Below are 25,178 nucleotides of genomic sequence, written 5' to 3'. Positions count from 1 at the left end.
GGCTAAGCAAAGGGCATTACTCTCTAGGGCCACCAATGCAACACCTTTCATTAGCACAAAACTCACTTAAAATCCTTTTCTAGTAAACAGGACAGGTTGGGTCATAAGGGACCATTCTGATCATTTAATCTGACTTTCTGCATAAGCAGGCCAAAGAATTTCAATACATGACAGCAGCTGATCCTTCTCCAACACAATCTGTGAGCTGTCGGGAAGGGAGGGGCGGGGGACACAGACACTTAATGCTTTCAGTTTCAGCTATGCAGGCCTCTCTGTTTCACGATCATGCAACTGTAAGGCAGATATGTGTCTGACAGCAAGATAAGAGGGTCTGGTGAACCTGCTGGTTTATTAAATAAACCACAAAAGCCCACACATAGTTGGACTAAAGTCTCAAATTCTCATAGAATCTGATCCTCCTCTCCTGCATCACACCAGCCCTCGGGAACAGGCAAGCCCTGGTAGCACAAACACGCACATACTCACTCTCTCTCTCTCTTAGCAAAGAGCTGTGAAGTGAGTTAGCAGAGAGGAGACATTTATGCACAGGCAGACGTTCTGCTCTCCACACACTGGTGTTCAGGTCAATACTAGAATGCAGCTCTGGCGGGGATGTGAATTGAGACTCTGTTCAGCCTCTCTTGTGTTTACATAATTAGCATACTTCATTTGCAGCCACTGACCTCCTCTCATAATGTATAAAATTCTTGTCCTTTATCTGATCAAACAGTCCCCAACCATCCCTCACTCCTGTACACAATCAACAACAACAAAAAAACAGGAATGGTACCCAGGGAGCACTCCTGCCTCCGCCCCCTCCTCCCCATCACAGCAGAGACTTTCTCTCTTAAATAGAAAAACTTTGACCACTTTCTCTCCAACAGTTACACGGAATTAGAGCTAGATACTGCAGAGAGCCCCAAACAAAAATCTGGGAGTCCAACATCCCCAGCCTTTGCAGTGAATCCAAACCCAGATCTGTGCGTTTTTACAGTTGCTCCCCCTCTCCACAATGGGTCAAAGCAAGACTTTAGAGCTGAACACTATAGAACTTTGGACACGCTCAAGATCCACATCCAAACTTCACAACTTGAGCTCATCTCCAGTACACTAGAGTTCACCTATCCCTGCTTTTGTCATGTCTCCAACATCCTACTTGCATCCTTGGCACAGGAATGCAACTGGGAATTCCTTTGCCATGCTATATGACATGCTGTTCAAAGGCAAAAGGGACACGAAATGATACTGGCATTTATTTCCAAGTCGAGTTTCATTTACTGCTCAATCACAGAGGTAGATTGGCTTGTTTGTTTGCTTTTACCTAGCTGCTATTTGTTCTTTTTATGATCAACTTTTCCCTTTGCAAGTCCACCTCCCATTAGACTCACAGACTTTGCATGAGCTCAGTGCTCCGAAGTGCCTGGGATTGTCATTTTGGAGATATGAGTGTACCAAATCTCCTTGTTGGAAAAAGTTGCCCAATAAAAAAAAAAACACCACCTGCCGATATTATTTTGGTCTATACACAAGTGCAGTCCCCATCCTTCCTATGTGGCTAGAAAAGTTTGAAGCCTAGGGCTGACCCCAATCCAAAGCTTAACACATTTTCCTAGCATATACAAATATACAAAGGAAAAGCATATACAAACATAAATTTAGCACCCAAACTGGATGCTTTTCCATGCTATTTTCCTTAGGTAACACCAGAGGCCAACAGAATTAGCGAGTTCTGTTGCAACTGTAAAGCTATCGATATTCCTGCCGCAGCTTGTTAGAAGTTTTGAACTAACCTCTCAGACCAGAGAACTGAAGAAGTGTTAGAAGTACAAAGAAAAGAATCTAGGCTTGGGGAGAGGAGACAGGGGAGAAAAATAAAGAACACACCTTTATCTCTTTTCTCTGGACTGTGCAGAGTCAGTTCTGTTCCAGCCTCTTTGCATTGTGTATCCGGAGTCTTTCATATGTATAACAAACAAAAAATTCAGCACAATCTGAAGTTAAAGGCTCCTCCCCTGCATTTTACATGGTAAAGGCTCTCAGCTCACTGATCACAAAGCAACTCTTACAGTCCTTGTTCAAACAGTTCAGCTCCAGGGTAACAAGTTCAGAGTGGGAGGAGGCAAAGGGAAGCAGAGGGTGGTAACAGTCTTGGACAGACGTTAAGCCCCTTTTTTATCAGGGGAACCTGTTCTTCAGGTTGGAAATTGAAACATCTGTTTGTTGCCATGTTTGAATATTACACTCCAAGCCTCTTCCACATTAACAAGCCCATGGAGATAAAACCATATTTAATAATGCACACTCACGCAATACATGGGAGAACAAGTTAATCATTAGCGTATACTGCATTTGTTTTACATTTCGGACTTCCTTGTTTAGTTGCTAGTGGAATAAATCCCTTATCATGTCTGTTGTAGGCAATAGTGGCGAACAGGATGCTAGATTTCAATAGTGATCAGGTCTGCAAAGAGTTTCAGTCTTGCAAAATTCTGAGTCCTATACTCAAGCCAGTGTAGCAGAAGTTTAGAAGGTCTAAATAGTTTTCTGATCAATATTTGCAATTACAGAGTAAGTGCAAAGGGAGGGGTAAAAAAATCACTCTTATGCTTCCGGGCATAAAATGATCACCTTGCAGGTCAGGAAGGAACTGTTCCTCCCACCACACATAATACAGAACAATTAGCCAGGTGCATTCAAGGGGTTTTCACTTTCCACTGCAGAATCAGACAATCTTCACTGCTGGAGGGAGGATATATGATGGGCTACAGCTGTGATCTGCTGTGGCAATTTCAATTATCTAATATTCAGAATAGCCAGCGATTAGCAGTTGATGTTTGGAATGTACTAGGAGCTAGTCTACACTACCGTGCTACATCAGCGCAGTTGCACCCCTATAGCATGTCTGGTGAAGACAGGCTATGCTGACAGGAGAGTGCTCTCCCGTCAGCATAATTACTCCACCTCAACGAAAGGCAGAAGCTATGCCAGCTGGAGAGCCTCTCTCACCGACTGAGCACTGGTGTGGACAACGCTTAGGTCGATGTAACTTGCAGCGCTATTGGGGGTGGCTTTTTCACACCACTTAAGCAGTAGTGTAGATCTCGTGCTACACCACATTATTTCCTCTAGTGCAACAGGAATAAACTACTCTGTGTGCAACTAAGAAAAAGCAACATGCTTCAGTATCTTTTGTAAAGGCAGCTTACGTATCTCACTCTAACTTCAGCCTTCTTCTCACTGCAATTCCCATTACAGTATGCTAGCTATATGTTGGCCTAGACACACATAAACAGCACCAACACGGGCACATATTCAGATCAGCCACCCCTCCCTATTCTACATCTTCCAGCACTCAGTGTAATCCTGCCAGGGGAAGGAATTTGTGAGACACATGGGATAGGCAGGTCACGGGACATCTGATCTGGAATCATGCAGACAATATTCCCAAAGCCACCCCAGCCAACCTCCTCTGTAGGGCTCAGAGTGCAAGATTTATGCCCTACAGTCACTCTTCAGTCCGGGGGTTTTTTGGGGCATGAGCCCACTCACAGAGATGACTGGAATTTGACTAATTACAGTTTCCTATTGTGTACATCACCAAACCCCATCAATGTTGCAACACATACTGGGCCAAATTCTGTTCTCAGCTGCCCCCATACAAACTCAAGTGTGGTCCACAGGGATGCATGGGGCACCCAAGAGCAGAATTTGGTCCAATATGAGCTTCCACAGCATGCAAAATATTAATCAGAAGAAAGACAATAGCCTTTGCAAATATAGATCTATGTGAATGCATGTCAGTAGACTGCAAACAGAACACCAAAGCCAAATCCTGTATAACTTTAGAACCAGAACTAACTTGTGCCATTCATTCACATTGCTACCAAAAGACACTTAATTACTAACCCACTTTATTACAGTGCTGTTTCAAAGTAATTATTGTTCCAAATGCGGGGGGGGGGGGACACAATTGATAAGTCAACCACCACATTCCAAACTATTTGCCCCACTGGGGCTATGAATCCATACCTACAAACCAGTATGTAAGTTGACACTGATAGACCTTTCTGTTGGAAAGGCCAGTTTTACAAGAGAAGAACAGCTGCATGGTTCCACTCCCACAGCTCTCCTCGAGAAGAAAAGAGCAGTGATGAGAAATAAGTGGAGAGGAAAACAAGCTGGAGTATGAATTGACCCCTGCAGCCTGTCATTGGCCCTCAGGGAGGCAGACAGAGAATCTGCTTTTCCATTCCTTCACTAGCCTGCTCATGAGAGCGGAGAGAGTCAGGGCAGGACAGCAAGAAACAAAATGAGGCAGAGAATAAACAGGTGGGCGAGAGCAGGAGGCGACCCACAAGGATATGTTCTTTTATTAACTGGGTATCTAGAGTGCTTCTGAGAAGACCATTCAGTTACCTCACCATGTCACATCTTAACTAGTGGCCCCGTCCTACAAACAGCTACTCCTGCATGCAAGTTTGCCTTAACTTTAAATATTTTCTGAAATTTGAGCACTTAATATTTCAACCTGAGTGACCACAAGTTTGTAAGTAATTTTTTACTAGGTTTATGAACTAAGGGTCAGGCCATTAACTGCTTACTCCCACTGGGGAGGAGTGACTTGAATGAGTAGCCCCCACTGAAGCTAAGGGGACTAGTCATGCAAATAACTGCTCACCAATGGGACAACAGAGTCACACAACCTGGCTCTACGTTATAGAGATCTCAATTCCTACCTAGGGCTCAGATCCATGATTTCTGGGGAGAAATCTCCAGATTCCCCCATAACAATTGCATCTTCCTTTTGTGTTAAAAGTTGTAAAATATTCACATTCTTATTCCTTTCTGCATAAGAAAAGTTAAGATCTTAAGACAGGAACAGATGAGGGAATGGAACCATTTCTGTTAAATGCCCTCCTCCCCAAACCTGTCCATATTTAAACTGTATTGATGCAATATAAAAGCTACACCTGGTAACAGTCCCCAATATGTCTTGGTTTTGGAAGCATTAGGAAGTTGTGTGCATTTCAAGTGATGGGATATTTGTTGTAGCAATTTTTTATTTTTTAAGGAAACTTAGGAAACTACATTACAAGTCAATGCTGCCCCCTAGGCAGCTCTAGAATGTTGCCATCCTTTATTTTTTAACAAAATCACACAGCACTTCATCTCTACAGAGCACAGTACAAATATTAACTAGCTTGGAGGTTAAACAAGTCCCCTGTACTGCAGATATGGATTAATCCTGTTTTTCTCTCAGTGCACAGGGGGGTTTTATAATAAAGTAAAACTGACATTACTCAGATCTTCACATTCTTTATGACATCATCATCTTACATTTATACAATAAGGATTCCAAAACTCTGAATAAACTATAGCCCTGTGGTATTCAGTAGTCACAGGTTCTATTCCTGGCTCTGCCAATGGACTACTGGGTGACCTTGTCTCTCCGTGCCTCAGTTTCCCCATCTGTAAAATGGGGATAATGATATTGTCCTCCATTGTAAAGTACTTTGAGATCTACTGATGGAAAGCATTGTAACATTTAGGTATTATATATACACTAGAGACTTCACCCATCACAAATACAACCTCTTCTAGGGTGGAACCCAGCAGCTGTGTAACAGTCCACAATGCTGGAAGTCAACAAATTAAGAAGAATGAGCCCAGTAAAAATCAAAGATGACAAAAGAGCCATAGCCCTCCATTAGCCTCTTGCAACATCCAGTGCAGGAAAAGTTGCATACAGTATATTTTTCTAAGTGCTTTAACAATCCCACTTCTAAGTGGCCCACACAATTCTCAAATGACAATCTTCATTTGCTTTTTAAGATCTGCTGCTCCGCTCCTTTTTCTCCTTGCTCTGCCACTGTCACCTACAAGACAATATTGATTACGGAAGACTGTGAAACAAGAGGTTTAAACCCAAAAGTGAAACTCAGTTTAACTTGCTAACTGTCACCTGATTTTAAACATGTAAAAAACATGACTTTGTAGGAATCTGATGTGAAATAAAAACTTTGATCAGGTTCACTCCTACAGCAAGTGCACCACAGCGACCTCACAGAAGGCACAAGCCAATGGTTGAATTTGTAATTGAACTGGAGATCATTTGTTTCTTAAGGGAACAAGTGGAAGCTGTCTGGGCCTAATGAAGGCGCTATTCTGGGTTATAAACTCACTTTGGGGATTGGTCCTGCTTTGAGCAGGGGGTTGGACTAGATGACCTCCTGAGGTCCCTTCCAACCCTGATATTCTATGATTCTTTAAAAAGTGATGAAATTGCCCTTCAGACATGGGTGATTCATATTACTCTGACTGGAGTACACAATTTATATTTAGTAAAGTACCAAACTGCTTAGAAAGGGCCCTGATTCTTCAAAGGCTTACAAATGAGCTTAACTTGATTAAATCCACTGATTTGATGGGATCACTCATATAAAAGTAAGCACTCACGTAAGTCTTTGCAGGATCAGGTCCTTAACAGGTCTGAGCACTATGGGGTGTTACAGTTAACATACATTTTCACAATTAGTGAAACAAACATTAATGAAAAAAGAAAAGGAGTACTTGTGGCACCTTAGAGACTAACCAATTTATTTGAGCATGAGCTTTCGTGAGCTACAGCTCACTTTATCGGATGCATCCGATGAAGTGAGCTGTAGCTCACGAAAGCTCATGCTCAAATAAATTGGTTAGTCTCTAAGGTGCCACAGGTACTCCTTTTCTTTTTGCGAATACAGACTAACACGGCTGTTACTCAGAAACCAAACATTAATGAGTTCACCCTTAAAGCTGAGCGACTGATGCAGAGAACACACCAAACATAACACACACACAAAACCTACAGCACCCTGCGTATTCCTGACTGGAACTTTTAGGCACTGTAGTAATATAAAATGTCAAATAATTATTTTTATATAGCACCAGCTAAATGCTAGCCACTTTACACAGAAGTGTGAAGATTATGGTCCCTTATGAGCTGAATTAATGAATACATAATAGACTGTAAGAAATGTCAGCCTTCATGCTGCTGTTACATACATTTTTCTTTCTCTCCCTCTACCCCTTTTAGTACTATTTTTAAAAAGAACTAAGTTCACTGACCAAAAGCAAAAACTCACCAACAATTACCTAATATTATTTGAGCTCAACTTCAATTCACAAGAAAAGCAAAATTCTGAGTAAGGGCTGAAACGATGCCCTTCAGCAGCCTGCAGTTCTTCTCAGTTTTATAGAAACTGGAGAGATGTGTCTCGGAAAGGTCTGATCAAATGACTAGGAGCCAGGAATTTGTGGGCCATAATTCCAGCTTTCACACTGATTCTTCGGGGGAAGTCACTTAATTATTTGTATTACTGCAGCATCTAGAAGCCATAGTCATGACTAGGATCCCTGCCTCAGCCTCCCGATCTGTCAAATTGAGAGTGAATGATACCCGCCTACTTTTACAAAGATCACTAAAAGCCTTCACTCAAGATTTCTTTAATAAATGGCACATACAATATAAGACACAAAAAGGGACTAGGAGAGAGAAACACGGCACTCGAAGCAACCTCCAGCCCCTTTTTCTAGCAGCTTGTCATTCTAGCATAGTCTCCAGCTTCAGTCAGACCCTGCTGAAAGCTAGCATGTTAGCTCCAACAACCTATCATTGTGTGTCTGTCCCTAGGCCCATTAGACACCTAGCATTCTAACTGACCCATGTGCAACTGAGTCAAGAGATAATTAACTCTTTGGTTGCTGGAGGAAAGTATTGCACAAGGTACATACCAAACACCTCTCAGAGATGGTCTGAGGATTAAACTGAGGAGGGGCCAAATTCATCACACTAGAACTAGACCAGGGATGAATTAGGAGCATTGTTTGTTGAGTGTTTAAAATGTTAGGAATTATTGCTATGGTGTTGCCAAGTCTCATGATTTTATTACGAGTCTTGAAATATTTGGTGTTTTTCTTAAAAACCCAGCAGTTGATATCAGGAGATTGCCTGGGAGTCTCAGCTTCCATTTTTTTTTAAAAAAGGAAGTTTCTAGCCTTCGTGGTTGCAGAAAAAAAATGACATGAGTGCAGCCTAAAGAGGATAAATAAAAAGAACTCCAGAAGTATTATTTAAAAAGATCATAATTTTTAAACCAATCTCAGGGTTTTTGGGGTGCAGACTCATTGTTTTTAATGTTTGGGGTTAGCAGTACTGCAGTGACGTGCCAAGAATGCAAAGGCTGAGATAATAAGTGCCTGATGGTTCTTGCCTTCAGTAAGGATCTATTCTGGCAAAGGAGGAGCAGTGAAAAGAGGCCGTGCTGTTTGCAAAATACTGACCAACCTAGATATTGTATTATTTGAGGCAAGTACCCCACCTACAGTTCTTCTAGAGCAGTGGTTCCCAAACCTTAACAGCCTGTGAACCCCTTTCACTAACATGTCAAGTCTCGCGAACTCCCTCCTAAAAATGAATATTTCAGGGATTGTCTCCTTTACCTGAGTATAAATTATAAAAGCAGTGATCTTGAAAATATAAAATTTGTTTTTATGACATGCTTATTACCACTATTTATGATTAATTATTTATCATTACAGTATTTTTAGTACATTATGAAAACAACAACACTCTTCCCAGATCTCACTTTTGTAGCTTGTATCACTTTGAATAAGCCTGTTATAAGAAAAAGGCTCCTATGTTTCATCAAGGAGTATCAGATGTGAAACAGCATGAAGAATCAAGAAGCCAACTCAAAGAGTTCCTCCTACACAAGCATTCAGGTCTTGAGCAGTCCAGGCAAACAATGCACGTTACAACAAAGCTTAAACTTGTTCTTCATAATAATTTTAAAAACAATACTAGCTGCCTATTTAATTTTAAAAACAGCAAAAAATATCCACCTCCCTTTCCATTTCTTATATGGAGTCCTGAAGTTTAAATTTCCAGTGTGATAGATATGCTTTCTTTGATCTGCTTAGCTCTCAGAAGTCCAGGGGCTCCGGGCTGCTGGCTCCATGCTGCCCAGGGTCCCTAGGGACAGCTCTGTCTGCCATTAGGGAATTTTTTTCCTGAGAACCCCATGTAACATTTCGCGAACCCCAGTTTGGGAACCACTGTTCTAGAGAAGGCGTTCTCAAACTTTTTCTCAGTGTGGCCCTTATCTTCATAGCAAGATTGTTTCATGGCTGTTTCCCCACCCATCTACCTCTGAGTGGGCCACATACCCTCCCACACATGATCACATAAAATCCTAGTTGCAACTACATCAATTGCTGCCATGGGAAGGGAATATTAAGAAAGTACTATTACGTATAATTTGTCTGGTGGTAGCACACAAGAGGCACTGTCCCAAAGAGCCTTCTATTTAAAATATTTTTGGCAATCCTTCAATTAGATGTAGCCGTTGGAAAGAAGCAGAACAAGCCAGGATGACATGATCAACCAGCCGTGCACACCCTGCAGTTTGGATACCCACCTTCCAACAATTCAGTAAAAAAATAGCCAGTGCCAGAGATTTTCAGATGCACCTTTTCAAACGTTAACCTGGAAATGTGAACATGGCACTTTCTGTAAGAGTCAGGGAGTTAGCTCCAGTGTCTTGGCAGAATTCCAATCTGTGTAATTACACTCTGCTTCCTAAAATTCCCCATATAATTTCAGTGAGATCCACGACACAGCAGTTTAGACCAGATACTGTAATTGTCAGCCATTAAATAGCTCTCACCTTCTATGCCAAAGGTGGTGAATAACATGATCAGTGTGCACTTTTTGTGTTTCAGTTTGCTAAAGCCTCAGTCCTGCAAACACACAAGCAATTAACTTTACACACAAGTATTTACACTCAGTTCAGTGGGACTACTCAGTGTAAAGCCAAATCCATGTGTATTTGCTGGAAAGAGCCTGAGGGCTGGTCTACACTAGAAAATTAGATTGATCCTGCTACCTGGCTTAGGGGTGAGAAAAATCCACAGCCCTAAGCAAAGTAGTTAAGCTGACCTAAATCCGCACATGGACAGTGCTACAGCTCCGGTAAATATTTTCAACCCCACTGGAGTTTTTTTAGCATGTTGGGGGTGCGTGGCTCTGGAAAATACTGTGTAAGATTTTATGCCCTGCATCGAGCTAACTACCGCCCCTCGGGGAGGTGGATTGCCTATGCCAATGGGAGAACCCCTCCTGTCAGCACAGGGAGTGTCTACACTGAAGCGCTAGAGCAGCAAAGCCACTTTGCTGCAGCTGTGTCATTGTAGTGTTTTAAGTGTTGACAAAGCCTGTTTGTTAAGTGCTTTGAGATTCTTCAGGATATTTTAGCAGTGTAGTGTCCCGCTGTCTCCTCGCTGCTGGAGTCTTTCCCTGCTATGGGGAAAGGCTCCAACAGTGTGGAAAGACTGTGGCAGGGGAGGCATTAGGAAATGTCTCCAGCAGCAGGCAGCCACTGGAGCCTTTCCCCACTGTCAGAGCCTTTCACTGACATATGTAGCTACACACCACAGCTTGCTTTTAACTGTGGCATGAAGCTATATATACCCTACGTGCCTCTGCCAGGGGTGTGCAGCATAGCCCGAGTGTATTATAGTGTAATGTAGTGATTAGCGTGGATGGTGCCTCCACCAACAGATGGTACTGTATCTTAGTGCCAAATTGTTGTTTTGTTTTGATATTACATTGTTGTATCTGATCAGGGGATTGGTAAGAAGTTTGAGTCCTGCCTGTGTGTGCAGAAGCTGTTACCTCCGGTATCCTAAAAAACCCTTGAATTTTGATAAGCAACTATTACAGTAGGTTTCACTGTAACCTGAATTGCAACTAGCAAATTATCCATTCACCAAATAGATGTGGAACCACAGAGGAAACACATAAATACAGAATCTTAAAGTGGAACTTTTACATTAGTTTATAATCTCATTTTAATCAATTTTAAAATCTGTTCAGAAGAAAAGCACAAACACAGTTTGGCAAATAACACGGCTATATCAGGTTTCAAGATTTATAATTGTAGTTTATGAGTTTTTCAAAGAATAAATATTGCTATTTTGTTTCCTTTGTGAAAAAGGACCTTGACTGTAAGGTGCATATTGTAGAAACATCATACTGTCCACACCACCATCAGCCTCAAAATGTGTAACATGAGGCTGGTTGATTTTTTGTTTAACATTTTCCCTGCAGAGTCCAATAAATCATAGTGACCAAGATTTACTGGACTCTGTCTAGCAGAACACAGTTATTCAAGTCCCCACAGTAAGCAAACCAGGGATTATGTGTGATTTGGAAGGTAATTTATCAGCAAAGCTGGTAATTTTAACATTGTAACATTGATGTTCACTCATCTTTCTGTCTCTTTCCAAGTGCTGTCTTTCATCAATGAATCATCCACGTAGAGAAATGGTTCAGGCATTGCACTATGGCAAATGCGTGTTTACTGAAGACAAACAGCCCTGAAGCCTGGTCAGAGAAAGACACTATATTCTGCAAGGACTGGATCTCTTTAGGCCACACAGGAATTCATCTTTAAAGTAAAACCACAAAACCGGCCTCTGAAGCATTGTACACCAGCACTTCAGAGATCAGGATCTTTGTAAATTTCTTCTAGCTGCTTGCACATTTAATGCAGTAATGTTGAGTGGACCAGTAGTAGACGGGGTGGAGGAACAATCCATGTGAACTGAGTCCTGAAATGAGCTTTCCTGATGGATCATTTGCCTGCCAGCAGAAGTAACCAGCTTCAGGCAACTAGCCTCAGGTTTTTTTTATAGGTTTTTTCTTCTTTAAGTTTGTCATTAAATCAAGTCTTTGTGAATGCGAGGAGCTAATAGCCAGCGCTGCTCTGACAGCTATGCTGAAGATGTGCAGCATTGCCCAGACTGAGTGCAGGGCTGCCAAGCCACAAGTCTGAATGAGTTAGACTTAAAAAACACATAATAAAGGAAGGTTTTAACGGACTTATTAAAATTAATAAAAAATTCTTCATCACAAAACAGAGAGAGATGTAAAGTTCACACGCAATGAGTGAGACTTGGGCTCAGGAAACAATTTGTCCACACAACAGCTGAAAGAAATTATTTATGAAGGATACAAGGGCATGCTTGTGCAACTGCATGGATCTACATTTGGTTATGCCAATATCACGGCATTGAGCAATGCACAGTATACATACGTGCTCTGCTCTGCAATCTTCCCGCATGCAGCGTGATGCTGAAAAACTGCACCACTGTTAAGCCAACTGCTGATGCCTGGATAAGAGAATTTCTAATTGTAGTTTGAAGTCCTGGCCAGTTCCCACTGTAAGAGGCTTGCCTCTGTGATTTCTGTAGCACTGTGAATTCTGTGACCATGAATAAAAATAGTCAGCAAACACTGAGTTTCATTTCAATATTTGTTCAGAAAAAAAGGGACACATTTTTTCAACAAAAAAGTTCCTGTTTACCGGCCAACCCTAGCCACGCAAAAATTCTACCCCATCTAGGGGGCACTGCTCCTACCCACACTTCCAGTGTGGCCAACTCTTGCAATTTTATTACAAGTCTTGAGATATTTAGTGGTTTGGTTTTTTTTAAAGCCCTAGCTCCTAAAATCAGGAGAGCGTGTGAGATTTTTAAAGGAAGTAGGTATCTATGCCTCATGAGTTAGGCTCCTATTTTGGCATGAAAGTCAGTGTTCACAGTAATCATAAATTTGAATGAAGTCCATGAAGAGCTCACCTCACACTTGCCCTGTGTCAGTAGCTCCTATCCCTCAGGGCTAGGCCTGGCTCCCCACAGGTGTCATAACCTGGAACATGTGGTTGCACCACTACTCAGATTCGGCCCATCCACCCCCTGTAGATTGAGACACAGTAGCAGACGCCAAACCTGAGTGGGGTTGCAACCATGTGCCCCAGGTTACAACCCCCAGGAGCTGCCACTGCAGGGTGGGCTCAGTTTCTAATACCCCCAACCTTCTGTGATTCATCATGTCCCCCCACATCTCTGTCATGAAATTTACTAAAAACTTCCATGTCAAATTCATAGCCTTATTCATGGTTGCTGAGAAAAGCTTGAAACCCTGAAGAAACCACCTTCTACAAAAAAAAAAAAAAAAAAAGGAGGACTTGTGGCACCTTAGAGACTAACAAATTTATTAGAGCATGAGCTTTCGTGAGCTACAGCTCACTTCATCAGATGCAATCTATCACCTTCTACAAGAGGCTCGGAAACTGGAAGGCAACGGAAAAGAACCCAAAGTGTATTCTTGAAGCAAATCTCATGTTTTTTCAGGGGGAGGGAGGCTAACCCTTGGTTTTTGAACGCTTCAAGTTGGCATCATTGGGTTTCTGTCACAGCAAACTTGCCCCCTGCAGAAAAGGTCCAGACACCACAGGTTAATAATATCTAGCTCTCCTACAGCACTTTCCATCCGTTGCTCTCTAAGTGTTTTACAAAGGAGAGTACCATTATCCCCATTTTACAGACGGGGGAACTGAGGCATGGGGAAGGGAAGGGAGTTGCCCAAGGCCACCCAGCAGGCCAGTGGCAGGGCTGGGAATAGAAGCCAGGTCTCTCGAGGCCCAGTCCAGGGCTCCATCCCTTAGGCCGTGCTGCCTCCTTACCATGGGCCCATCCTGAACGGCGTGCGGGCGCCGTGGCGTCTCTGCGACGCAGCCCAGGGGATAGGCAGGGTGGGCAATGCCGGGGGACATCGCCATGGCAACCCCCCCAGGGCACTGCCACGCAGCTCTGGCGGGAACGTGCGCGCGTCCCCCACACGCCGCGAGGGATTGTGGGTCCTGAGCGCGGTGGGACTGGGGCCGCCGGCCTGCTCCGCCCCTTTAAGGAGCTCTCGCCCCGCCCCTCTTGGAGGCGCTGAGATGACGCACAACGCCTGCGCCTCGCGAAGCCAGCACAGTGCGTCCACCTAGGCGTATGTCGTCTGTGCCAGCGGCCTACGTTATCTTCGTGACGCTGCGTACAGCGGACGGTGGCCGAGAGAGGGAAGGTTTCCTCCCGGCCCCACCCCCACTGCTCGGGATGCCGCTGGCTCCCGCTGGGCCCGCGCACCTGGTGCGCTGCGGGCAGAAGGATGAGTTGTACCGGAGCGGCTTGCGGAGCGGGGCCGGGGCGGCGCTGCACGGGCTGGCGGGTGAGGGGCTCGCGTGGGCCGGGACAACATACCGTAAGAATGGCCAGACTGGGGCCAGGCCAAAGGTCCTCCCAGCCCAGTGTCCTGTCTCCTGACCGTGGCCAAGGCCAGGCGCCCCAGAGGCTGGGGACACCCTTCCTTCCCCATCCTGGCTAATAGCCATTAATGGACTCAAGCTCCATGAATTTATCCACTTCTCTTTTAAACCCTGTTATACTCCTGGCCTTCACAACCTCCTCCGGCAAGGAGTTCCACAGGTTGACGGTGCGCTGAGTGAAGAAGAACTTCCTTTTATTTGTTTTAAACCTGCTGCCCATTAATTTCATGGGGTGGCCCCTCGTTCTTATATTATGGGAACAAGTAAATAACCTTTCCTTGTTCACTTTCTCCACACCACTCATAATTTTATAGACCTCTATCATATCCCCCCCCCCCCACGTAGTCTTCTCTTTTCCAAGCTGAAAAGTCCTAGCCTCTTTAATCTCCCCTCATATGGGACCCGTTCCAAACCCCTAATCATTTTAGTTGTGCTTTTCTGAACCTCTACTAATGCCAGTATATCTTTTTTGAGATCGGGGACCACATCTGTATGCAGTATTCAAGATGTGGGCTTATCATGGATTTATATAAGGGCACTAAGATATTCTCCGTCTTATTCTCTATCCCTTTTTTAATGATTCCTAACATCCTATTAGCTTTTTTGACTGCCGCTGCACACTGCGTGGACGTCTTCAGAGAACTATCCACGATGACTCCAAGATCTTTCTCCTGATTAGTTGTAGCTAAATTTAGCCCCCATCTTATTGTATGTATAGTTGGGCTTATTTTTTCCAATGTGCATTACTTTACATTTATCCACATTAAATTTCATTTGTCATTTTGTTGCCCAATCACTTAGTTTTGTGAGATCTTTTTGAAGTTCTTCACAGTCTGCTTTGGTCGTAACTATCTTGAGCAGTTTAGTATCATCTGCAAACTTTGCCACCTCCCTGTTTACCCCTTTCTCCAGATCATTTATAAATAAGTTGAATAGGATTGGTCCTAGGACTGACCCTTGGGGAACACCACTAGAGAGGTAGCTTGCGTGGGCTGGGGGGGAGGGGGTGCGGGGGTCTGGTCCCTGTACATAGTGCAGTTCCTGAGCTGTACCTGTTGTTTTCTCCCTCTACCCCAGGTAGGTTTATTGTCACCTTTCAAAGTTTGAGGCCTAGCCAGCCCTGGCTAGTCCATGGCCCCCCTTAGCCCTAACAGTCACTGTAGAGGCTGATGAGAGCTTTACTCATGGGTTTATTAAAAGTATTCCTGGCAAGTGGAATTTTGCTCATTTAAAAGGCAAAGATCATATTCTTGTGTTACTGGCCGGCTATTCAGGTTATTCAACCTAAAAACAAAACAAACTCCTCCCTCATCTTCTACCTCCCTTCCTCACCTTTTGCCATGTCTCCTCGTTTGAATAATGAAAACGGAGTAGTGTTTCTGGTGCACAGTGCCACAAAGTTTGGGCCATAATCACCACTGGGGTGTGTTTTAAATCCAAACTGTTTTTGGAATAAATTTTATGTTGTTAATCTTACCTCGTAGGTGCTAAGAAATGGTTGGAATGGAGGAAAGAGATTGAACTTCTTTCTGATGTAGCATACTTCAGCCTCACCACATTTTCAGGTAGTGTTGATAAAGTTTAGCCATTTGACATGGTTTGGGGGGGAAGGTTGAGGGTATCGTTCTGGTGTGGAGAAAACAGACTCTAATGTTTCTTTGATTTATTTGTTGGCTGAGTTAATTACCTGCTTACAAATGTTTAATGCTTCTGGGTTGCTGTCAGTATTGTAAACGTAATTGGGGGAGGGCGGGTCCTAGAAGTTTGGGTTTTTTTTTTATAGATGCTTCTTTTTGTTAAATGTAAATACGATATTAAATATTTGGTTTGTTTAAGACATAGCATTTATTTAAAATCCATGTGAAAGAACCCATCATTTATCATCTTGCTCCCACCAGAACTATTGGAAGAGTGCTTTCTGAAAACAGGGCCTGTACCATGAAGAATTATGCATCATGGTAGTAAGCTTGGTGTTTGAGTAATTGCAGGATTGGGTCCATAAAAGATTTACAGTTTAAACATAATGATCACATCATTTGGCACTGAAATTTAAGCCACCTTTGGCGCTCCTAAACATAGCATCTGTTTTAACAGGGCGTGTCAATAATGGAAATAAGAATGCCAGTTTACCCATCTTCTACTTTTGTCCGTGTTATCTTTCAGGTTATCAAACTCTTGGTGAAGAATATGTTAATATTGTCCAAGTTGATTCTTCCAAGAAGAGAATCCCTTCTCTGCTTCGACGGGCCATTTTGATTTCTCTTCATACTGTTGTGCCTTATTTGTTGGACAAAGGATTAATCCATCTGGAACATGAGTTGCAGATGGAAACTGGTGGATCTACAACCTTGCAGAGCAATGGTCTATGCAGCAGGACTTTGGTACGAAGCTGGGTGCAGAAACAAATTGGCAGGCTGACAGAACAGCAGAAGAAAACACTTTCACAAACTGTGTATGTCCTCAAGCAATGCATCCCCCTGCTCCGTAGGCTGCATCTGGCAGTATTTTATATAAATGGCATCTTCTATCACATCTCTAAAAGGATCACTGGAATATCTTATGTATGTTAAAGAATTCGTTGATTGAAGACACTTTTCTTAACGTAATGTAGTATTTTGGCTTCAGCAACAGTATTGCATGTAAAAGGCATGTAGAATTTGGCCTGTGATGATCAGTAAATTGGGCAGTGCCTAATAATTTTAGAGAGAGTTTTCAATAATTCATGAGAGGGGGTCATGTTTCCCCCCTTCCTTTTATTGATCACTGCTAACAAATCTAGATTAATTAAAGACCAGTTCAGGTCCTAATGTAATTCTAGAAAACAAGTGAATCTAGCCAAAACTATATTTGGGGCACATGCATTCATTGCTAGTATGTGTGGAAGCATCGGTATTTAACTGGTGTGACTCTATTGTATGGGAAATCTGATGTGTGTAGTCTTATGTTTGCATTTTTAACTGCCTTTTTCAAGCTAGTGGCTTAATGTAATGTAAAACTGTGTTGCCTTTGGGAGGAGGTGGTCAAAACTGAGGTACTAGCAGACCGATGGTGAGGCTCATTACCATCTAAAAGGTCACATTTTCATTAATTTAGTTTCTCTTTTCCTGTGTGAACTATGCAGCTTCGTGCTCCAGGATTGCCTGGAGATGACCAGAGCGTTCGATCAAGTTACAAGCTTCTTGGGATAGTGTCACTGCTGCATCTTGTACTGACCGTTGGTGTTCAGATCTACAGCTTCCAACAAAGGCAGAGAGCAAGGCAGGAGTGGAAACTACACCGCAACCTCTCATATCCAAAGTATGATGTTCCTAACTTGCTGGAAAGGGGGTGGAAGCAGGAATAATTGTGTGGGAATTTTCTTATCTATAACTAATGGGAAATTCTGTGGTGGAGCTCCACTCACAGCTAAGCACCAAGGTAACATAAATACTATAGGGTAGTGGAAGGGACTTCTTCGGACGCTATGTAGATAACTGCTATACATCTTCTGTCACTAATGAGAATGTGTTCAATTACAGTAGCTAGATAGGAGCAGTGTATCTTTATTACTTAACTGCATGATGTTAGAAATATTTAACCATTTTATTACTGCTTTCACCTGTAGTTTTAACCTCTAATATTCACCAGACTCCCGTGTTGGATGTCAAGTTTTCCTTGTCATTTTATAAACTCTTTTGTGTGTATGTGATAGGACCTAGGAGCCCAGTCATCAACCAGGATACCATTGTGCTAGGTATTGTGCAAACATATATAACAAAGACTGCCCCAGCCCCAAAAAGCTTGTAATATTGTAACTTAATGTGAGTAAAAATATAGTTGGTCTCAGTCCTCCTCCTACTGGCAAAATGTAGCAGAGGGTATGTCTATACCTTATTGCATTTTAAAACCCCTGGCAGAATGGCTCAGAGCCCATGGCTACAGACTTGCTCAAGCTATGGCGCTAAAAAAGCGGTGTAGATAGCTCTGCAGCCCCACCCCCTCAGCTTCAGCGCCCGAATTCTAGGCCCCCCCCCCCGAATGTCTACATGGCTGTTCTTAGTGCTGGAGAATGAGGCAGTAGTCAGGCTGACTCACTACTACAGGTTTTCAAACAGTGTCGATGTAACTACATACATCTCCCCTCATCCCCACAATTGGCTTTAATTGTCCACTTCGTTGAAAATCTCAGCTGACACCAGGGATTAAATGGGTTATGACGACTGAACTACTCTCTTCTCCAACCAGAGGTGGGCTGTTCAGGGCAGGATTGAAACATACTTGCACTGCAGAAAGGTACAACACAGGCAGCAGTGTTTCAACACTTCCACCTCACTGGCCTTTCCCTGTGACCCTTAGTGTCAGGCCCTGGACTCATGTAGGGCAACCCCTAGCATCCTGTGTCGTGTTGTCCCTCTTTCTCCACTCTCAGTCACCTGTGCAGTGTCTGGGCTATTTTGCGTGCTGTTGTTACATCAAAAAAATTTAAAAAAAATTGTGACTAAAAGGTGTTTTCAAAATTGCACATCTGTCACTTTTCTCAAACTTCAATTTTAGCAGATAATTACCTTTTCATAGACTATTTTTAAATTATCAAATAATTTCACAGTCGGATAAGAAAAGTGTTTCCTTGACACGAGTGCTCCTATTCCTTGTCCCCTTCACTAGAAGAACAGCATGAATTATGGTCCAGGTTGTCTTGGGCATCCCAGACTGTGTTCCTTGTACCTCATTCTATGTCCGTATCACTGACATTTCTGAAATGTTTTTAATGAGGGGAATGTGTATAACTCTTGAGCATAAGTGGATTTGTTTCCATACATTGTATCAGTAAGGGTGTTTTACATATTCTGGCTGTTACATTTTAGTTTAACTGTCAATTTATTATTCAATCAGAAATCAGATGGAGGAAAAATCTGTTATACGCAGTTCCCGATGCACATTGTGCTTGGAAAAACGTAGGCATGCAACAGCCACTCCCTGTGGCCACCTGTTCTGTTGGGAATGCATCACGGAGTGGTGTAACACCAAAGTAAGTGGGAAAGAGTTGGCTTTGAAAATGTGGAAGAACTATTGCATGATTATTCTAGAAGAATTTTCAGGCTCTGTAGTAAACGAAGCTTCCAAGACTCAAAATCCCTATCCACATTTTGGAGGGGCCTGTGCTTGCCAAGCTGATCTGTTGACTTGAACTGCAAACAAATGTGTAAATGTTCTCTGCATTACAGTAATGAGGGAAACAGGACCTGAGTGTGGTGTTTACAGCACCGCTCTGGCTACCCAAACTCAGAAATGCTGTTGAACTTTATTGAAGCTGTGAACTTCGATAAATTGTGGGATTAGTCATTACTTACATCTTGAGATGAGGGTTCCAGTCCTTACTTAAGTGAACCAAGAACATAAACTGAGTATTATCCTGGAGACCAGGGAGCATTTGTCCATATTAAACCACCATATAAGTACAACTGGAAAAGCCCAGGAGTGGTGTAGGGCACAGCTGACAGCTCCATCCTGGACTCAGCCTGTTAACCCTTCTTTTTCATGGGCCACAACATTTTGTTCTACCTCTCATACTTTTAATGTCCTAAATAGTTGCATTTTGCTATGGATTAATTTTCTGCGCTGTGGCTTCTTTCATGGGATGGTGGTAAGCTTCTTCATGAAAAGCAAAGCTTCCAGTAAATGAATCATAGGGTGGTATTTACAAATTAAAAATGTCTTATTAAAACATTTAGAAAATAAACTTCATTCTACACATGCTTCTAAATTGATGAACAAGTCAATACATCAGTTAAGTCCATAGTAGCTTAAACAATGTGTATTTTCATGCGACCAGGGAAATGCATTTATCCACAGGGCAGCTTGTCTCAGAGATTTTAGGGCATGTCTGCCCTACAAGAGTTACAGTGGCATAGCTGTAGCACTTTAGCATAGATGCTTCCTACAACAACAGAAGGGATTTTTCTGTTGCTGCACCCTTGAGAGGCAGTAGCTAGGTTGACGGAAGAATGCTTCCGTCAACTTAGCTGTCTACAGTGGCCCTTAAGTCAACCAGTGAAACTTCACGCTCCTGAGCACTACAGAGAGCTAGGTTGACTTAAGTTTTAGATGTAAATCGGGCCTTAGTGTTAGCTGACGTGTTACAAAATTATCTGTCTCCATAGAGAAGGATCCAACCCTCCTGATCTTGTCAGTTAAACAGTATCTTTCCCAGGCTCCAAGAATAGTTTGTAAACTATTACATGGTAGCCATAATCTGTTCTTAACCCTTTTCCAAACAGGAAAAGCTGTTTGGTGACTTTGTGTGGGTAATAGGTTGTAAGTTATCCTTTGTTTTGTCCAACCATTGATTGACTTTGGCACATCACCCTAGCCATGTGGCTTAAAGGTTCCTTTGTTTTGTAAGCCTTTCAGGACAAGTATTTGTGCTGAAATGAGTTTACAATAGGCCAATGCATGATCTAACCGTGCTACTTGGGCATCAGAGTTTACTACATGCGGACACTGACTTCAGAGGATAGCCTATGACCATTCAGAAAAGTGAGATCCTGGAGTAGGGAATATTGTTTGTATATCATGTTGAGTGGGCCCTTTAGAAGAGCAACTACCCCAGATGTCAATTTTTCCTAACCAGTTAATTGTATTCCCCTTCTGACAACCCTGCCTTATCTCCCACCCCCTATGTGTGCACTCTACAAGTAAAGAGCTGCCAGAGCATAAAACCTGGTGGAAAATGCAGTACTGCAGCTAAGTTGATCACATAGAAAAGTATGCCTTTCAGGCCCAGGTATTTGACTAAGCACTTCTTCCTTGGATAATCCAGGGTTAAGATAGATGATAATGTAAGAAGTGCCTCTAAATGCTAGCACTCCTGCCTCTCAAAGCCAAATTCAGCCTAGCTGTAAGCGGGTGCCATCCATAGATACCACAGGAGCTGTACCTGCTTACAGTAGATGAAAGTTTAACCCTCAGTGATGTCCAGTATGGTATCATGAATCCGATTGTTCATGTATTCCTTTTCAAACCTTATTAGCCCTTCTATGGCTGTGCACAATATAAACATGAGCAACTCTTGCAAAACAGAAAAATGGTAACTCAGCTGTAGACCCCTCTTTTCCTGCAACTGAGTTAGCTTTTAGTGTACATCCAACACTTCACTACCTATGAGACTGAGCTCTCCTACTTGATGATAGAGCCTGGTGAAATTCCTAGATACTAAGTTCACACTCAATAGCCTACTCAATAGTGTACACCTAGAGTCCCAAATGGAGAGTGCAACCCAAAAACCAAAACTTGTTCAGAAGACTTCTAATTTTGTACCTTCAATCAGCTGTAAATACAAAGATCTAGATATCCACATACCTAATGGTGGGTGGCACATTAGAGGCAGTTTTAAATAAACAGGCAAAGACATGCTTTGTACAATACTAGCATCTTTCCCTAGACAGCTTAGTGAGTAGTATTTCACATTGAAATCAGTCTGACAAATGCCTCATTAGGTTTGAAGTCCATGTTACAACTTACTTTGAATCAAGTAAATAGATTTAAAGTATTTCTGATCAAATGTGTATTACCAAATTTTTGGAAGTTAAGTGATTCCAGACTACTATAGACTTAGTCAACTTCTCATCCCCTCATCCTCTTGACTTCTTAACCAGGAAAGGTTAGAAGATAACTAAGCTTTTCTATCTTGAGAGCAAATAGTATGCGAGCTTCAGCACTTTCATGGATGCTTACAGTAATTCTGCCATAGGTTGTTAATGTCTCTTGGATCTGCAAATCTTTCCCCTGTGCTAGCACTAATTATGGGTTTAGTGTCTGAGCTCAGTAGCCTAGCAAAAGTGATAGCTATCTCTGTTTTAAGAGTAGTAAACATGTAGTAAACAGTCTGAGCAAAGGAAAGTTCATGCACGATGGCTCTTACACACTGGCTGTTTGCTAAGGATCAGTCTCAAACATTTTTCAGCTTAGTTCATTAGCAAGTACTTTCTTCTTTTAAATGGATGGCCAAAAAAAGATGTATGGCACTTGTAAGACAAGATCTGAGTGAAATCCAAAGATGACAGATGGATCTCAAACAATAGCAATAAGCTGCCTGGAATGTTCAGATGGTTCAAGCAGTCTGGCTAATATATGGCACATAACTTTCTCTACTGGCCTACTGAGTGCATCACTGACAGAAAAACCAAAACTAGCTTATAACACACTGAACAAAGTCTGTGTATAGGTTATTTGAAAGCACTCTTTGAAGAAGATTTAAGTGAATAAGATAGTCTGAGTTCATGTACAGCTACAAATAAAATTATCTTGAACATAATGTGCTGTGAGAAGGTATTTTAGCGTATAGGAAAACTGGATTAGTTTGTAGTTAACTGGACATTTCAATTCTGGAGTTAGTGGTCTTAGAGGGCAAGCCACTGTGTTGCAATAGTAGCCTACTTGAGCTACTGCTTTTGATGGACTTCCCAAAGGAGGACTGTTCTGCCCACTGAAGGAGGTTGATTCTAGCTTGTAGATGGCACAAAAATTCTTCATCTTAAAGGGCTAGGAATCTGGCCTAACATGGTAGGAGCAATCTGCCTCAGCAGGCGGCAGTACTCATGTGCATGTAACCTCATCTGACATCATTTAGGGCTGTTATAGAATCTGCAGGGTTCTGTGTTAGTGCTTTCTGTCATTTTATATTGGAACACACCATTTTCATTCATCTTCACATGCTTGTAGGGTAGCTTCTGTGAGTTTTTGCCTCTGTAGTTGGCAACCATTTAAGTACAACTCTGCAGCAATTTGGTTTTTAAAAGCCCAACCCTGTAAAGTAACCATGTTTACATAGCAGCCAGAGCTTAAATACAGTAGTGGGTAATTCAGGAATGCAAAAACCCTCAATGTTGTTATAAGAACTTTCTTTAACTTTTGCATTTTCTAACTCATTTCTAGTGCACATGTATACACTCCTAGTTGAGCTATTTTAATGCATTCTTACAGGATATGCATCGTGGCTGAGTTAATGCAACTATTAGGATGTGTTACTGAGAGAATCCTAACTTTATTTTGCTTTAATATTTTAGTAATTGCTTCCATTTGTCATCACCAGCAACTACAGATTTACTTTGTGATCTGAAAGCTGCCTTTCATAGTAACTGAAATAATGGAGCAAATTTTTCACTTCAGAATGAGTACATTGCTTTCTAGTTAACTGGGACTCTTTAATGAAGATTTGCCCATGCAATATTTGTTATATGAACAGCCGAATTAAGATCTCATTGCTCATGAAGCACCAGCAAACTGTTTAATATAACAAGTATTTTTCTCTCTCATGCTTGTGGAGCTAAAGAATGCAGACATAAGTGATCTTATCTAGAGGCTAGAGACCTAAAAGCTAGCTGAACAGCCAAAAAAGACGAAGTATGGTTTAACTTGTTGGAAAATACTGTTGTTTGGGTAATATATTGGGTCTTTCATTAGACATAAAAAAAACAGGGAAATTATTTCATATTATAGAAAGAGAAAGGATCACTTCAGTCCTCTGCTATAGCTACAAGTCAGCTGGAGCACTTGTGTAAACCACTAGCCTCTCACCTAATCTAGGTGGTCTTCCCTTCCACATTGTACCAGAGAACCTTCATTTATCTCCCCTCTGAGAATTGCTTACATCTATCTTTACCAGTAGCTTGACTTTTTGGTTTAAGTTCTCAAAAGGCGGCATTTAACACTTGTCACTTTTTTCAGCATTTTCATTTAATGTGACAGTTACTGCCTGAACCAAGTAAGTTCTCTCATGTGTTCTTCCCTGAGGCAGTATCTGAAGAGGGTTTATTGTCTACACAGCTAGTAAAGGTTCACCTTGAGGGGCCACTGTAATGTACAGCTTGTTCATTAACCATGTGTTATAAAGCTTAGTAAGGTCATTTCCTGTATTAGTAAAACATGGTCATTTAAATTACGTGCAGTTAATTTGAATAGAGGATAGTGCTTTATACAGTTAATCTTGTTCTAAAAACTAGACTGAAGGAAAGATTAGTGTTTAGGTGGGGCTACTCATTTCTTTGTTTAGATTCCTCCAATGTGCTCATGTTTGTTTATTTTTTTAAAGTGGCTCATTAGCACTTGGTAACTTTAATCTTTCCTTTTTGTAGGCAGAGTGTCCATTATGCAGAGAGAAATTTCATCCTCAGAAACTGATCTATCTGCGACATTATCGATAACTGTATCAAACCACTACTGTTGCCCCTGACAAGATCCTAAGTTTATCTATCCTTATTAGCCAACAAAGCCATAATACAGTTTGGCTTAATCAATGAGCAAGATTTTATTTTGAGCCTAAATCTTTTTGTAAAACTTGTTTTTACGGCTTGTAAAAAGGTGATGCTTCTCACTCCTATTACAAAATAAACTTGAAGTACTTCAGTCCACTATCTTTTCTTTTACTCAGACCTTGACCTGCCATATTAAACACTGTTCCTAAAAATTGCTTAGAGCAAGTGCTCTAACCTTATTTATGCTGTTTGTCTGCATTTCACTTTAATCAATGAGGAGGCTAGAGAATGAGGATATTAAGTAGACTATTGCCCTTGCAGTTAGTTGCAAACACTGTCGGAGGACTTAAATCCAAACAACCTTTCATGGCATGCTTTTAGTATTATGAAACTTTTAGGATTAAGACTTGCATATAAATGTTGGATCCTTGCTCCCTTCCTGTTCTCCTAAAACTACAACAGTCCCTGCTGAAGCTTCAGGTGGAAACAGTATGTGTGTATATGCTTAAAGTAGAAGAAATTAAAGTTATGACTAACTCCAGTGGAAATTCTCATAAGAAATATGAATCCTAACAGCACCATTCTATTTTTACAGCATAATTAGGGTTAACAGTAAGATACACTTCTCTGCTTCAGTTTAAACTCTAATTCCAATAGAACGTGAGCACACCTTGCACATGTAACTGATGTAAATGGAACAGTACAGTGAAAAGTGCTGAAAATTAGGTTCATTTATGTACCACTTAATTTG

General features: G+C 41.9%; 2 protein-coding genes and 1 long non-coding RNA gene across 5 annotated transcripts in view; 1 reads left to right on the top strand and 2 right to left on the bottom strand.

Moving 5' to 3' along the window:
• PLCH2 (phospholipase C eta 2) overlaps nt 1-2,073 on the bottom strand; it is a 314,798-nt gene extending 312,725 nt beyond the window's left edge. For both annotated transcript variants that reach the window (XM_084651981.1, XM_084651979.1), the window contains exon 1: nt 1,885-2,073. The gene's annotated coding sequence lies outside the window, so the exon portion shown is untranslated. The remainder of the gene's footprint in view (nt 1-1,884) is intronic.
• An 11,003-nt stretch (nt 2,074-13,076) lies between these two features.
• On the bottom strand, nt 13,077-13,769 carry LOC311533030. Its single transcript, XR_014714488.1, has 2 exons — nt 13,569-13,769; nt 13,077-13,313 (listed from the first exon to the last, which is right to left on the bottom strand). It is a non-coding gene; the product is annotated as an uncharacterized lncRNA (long non-coding RNA).
• A 60-nt stretch (nt 13,770-13,829) lies between these two features.
• Nucleotides 13,830-24,584, top strand: PEX10 (peroxisomal biogenesis factor 10). 2 transcript variants are annotated; one of them, XM_084652074.1, is made up of 6 exons: nt 13,830-14,098; nt 15,680-15,760; nt 16,359-16,576; nt 17,317-17,492; nt 19,068-19,203; nt 24,308-24,584. In XM_084652074.1, the coding sequence occupies exons 1-6, from the start codon at nt 13,882-13,884 to the stop codon at nt 24,374-24,376; spliced, it is 897 nt and encodes a 298-aa protein (XP_084508200.1). In that variant the 5' UTR covers nt 13,830-13,881; the 3' UTR covers nt 24,377-24,584. The 2 variants fall into 2 exon arrangements, with proteins under 2 accessions (XP_084508200.1, XP_084508199.1); XM_084652073.1 differs by having other exon boundaries at nt 16,359-16,756.
• The last annotated feature ends 594 nt before the right edge of the window (nt 24,585-25,178 follow it).

Source organism: Lepidochelys olivacea (assembly GCF_965140295.1).
Source record: "Lepidochelys olivacea isolate rLepOli2 genome assembly, chromosome: 18".
In the NCBI taxonomy this organism is placed as follows: Eukaryota; Metazoa; Chordata; order Testudines; family Cheloniidae; genus Lepidochelys; species Lepidochelys olivacea.
This window is presented reverse-complemented; position numbering and strand designations above follow the sequence as displayed.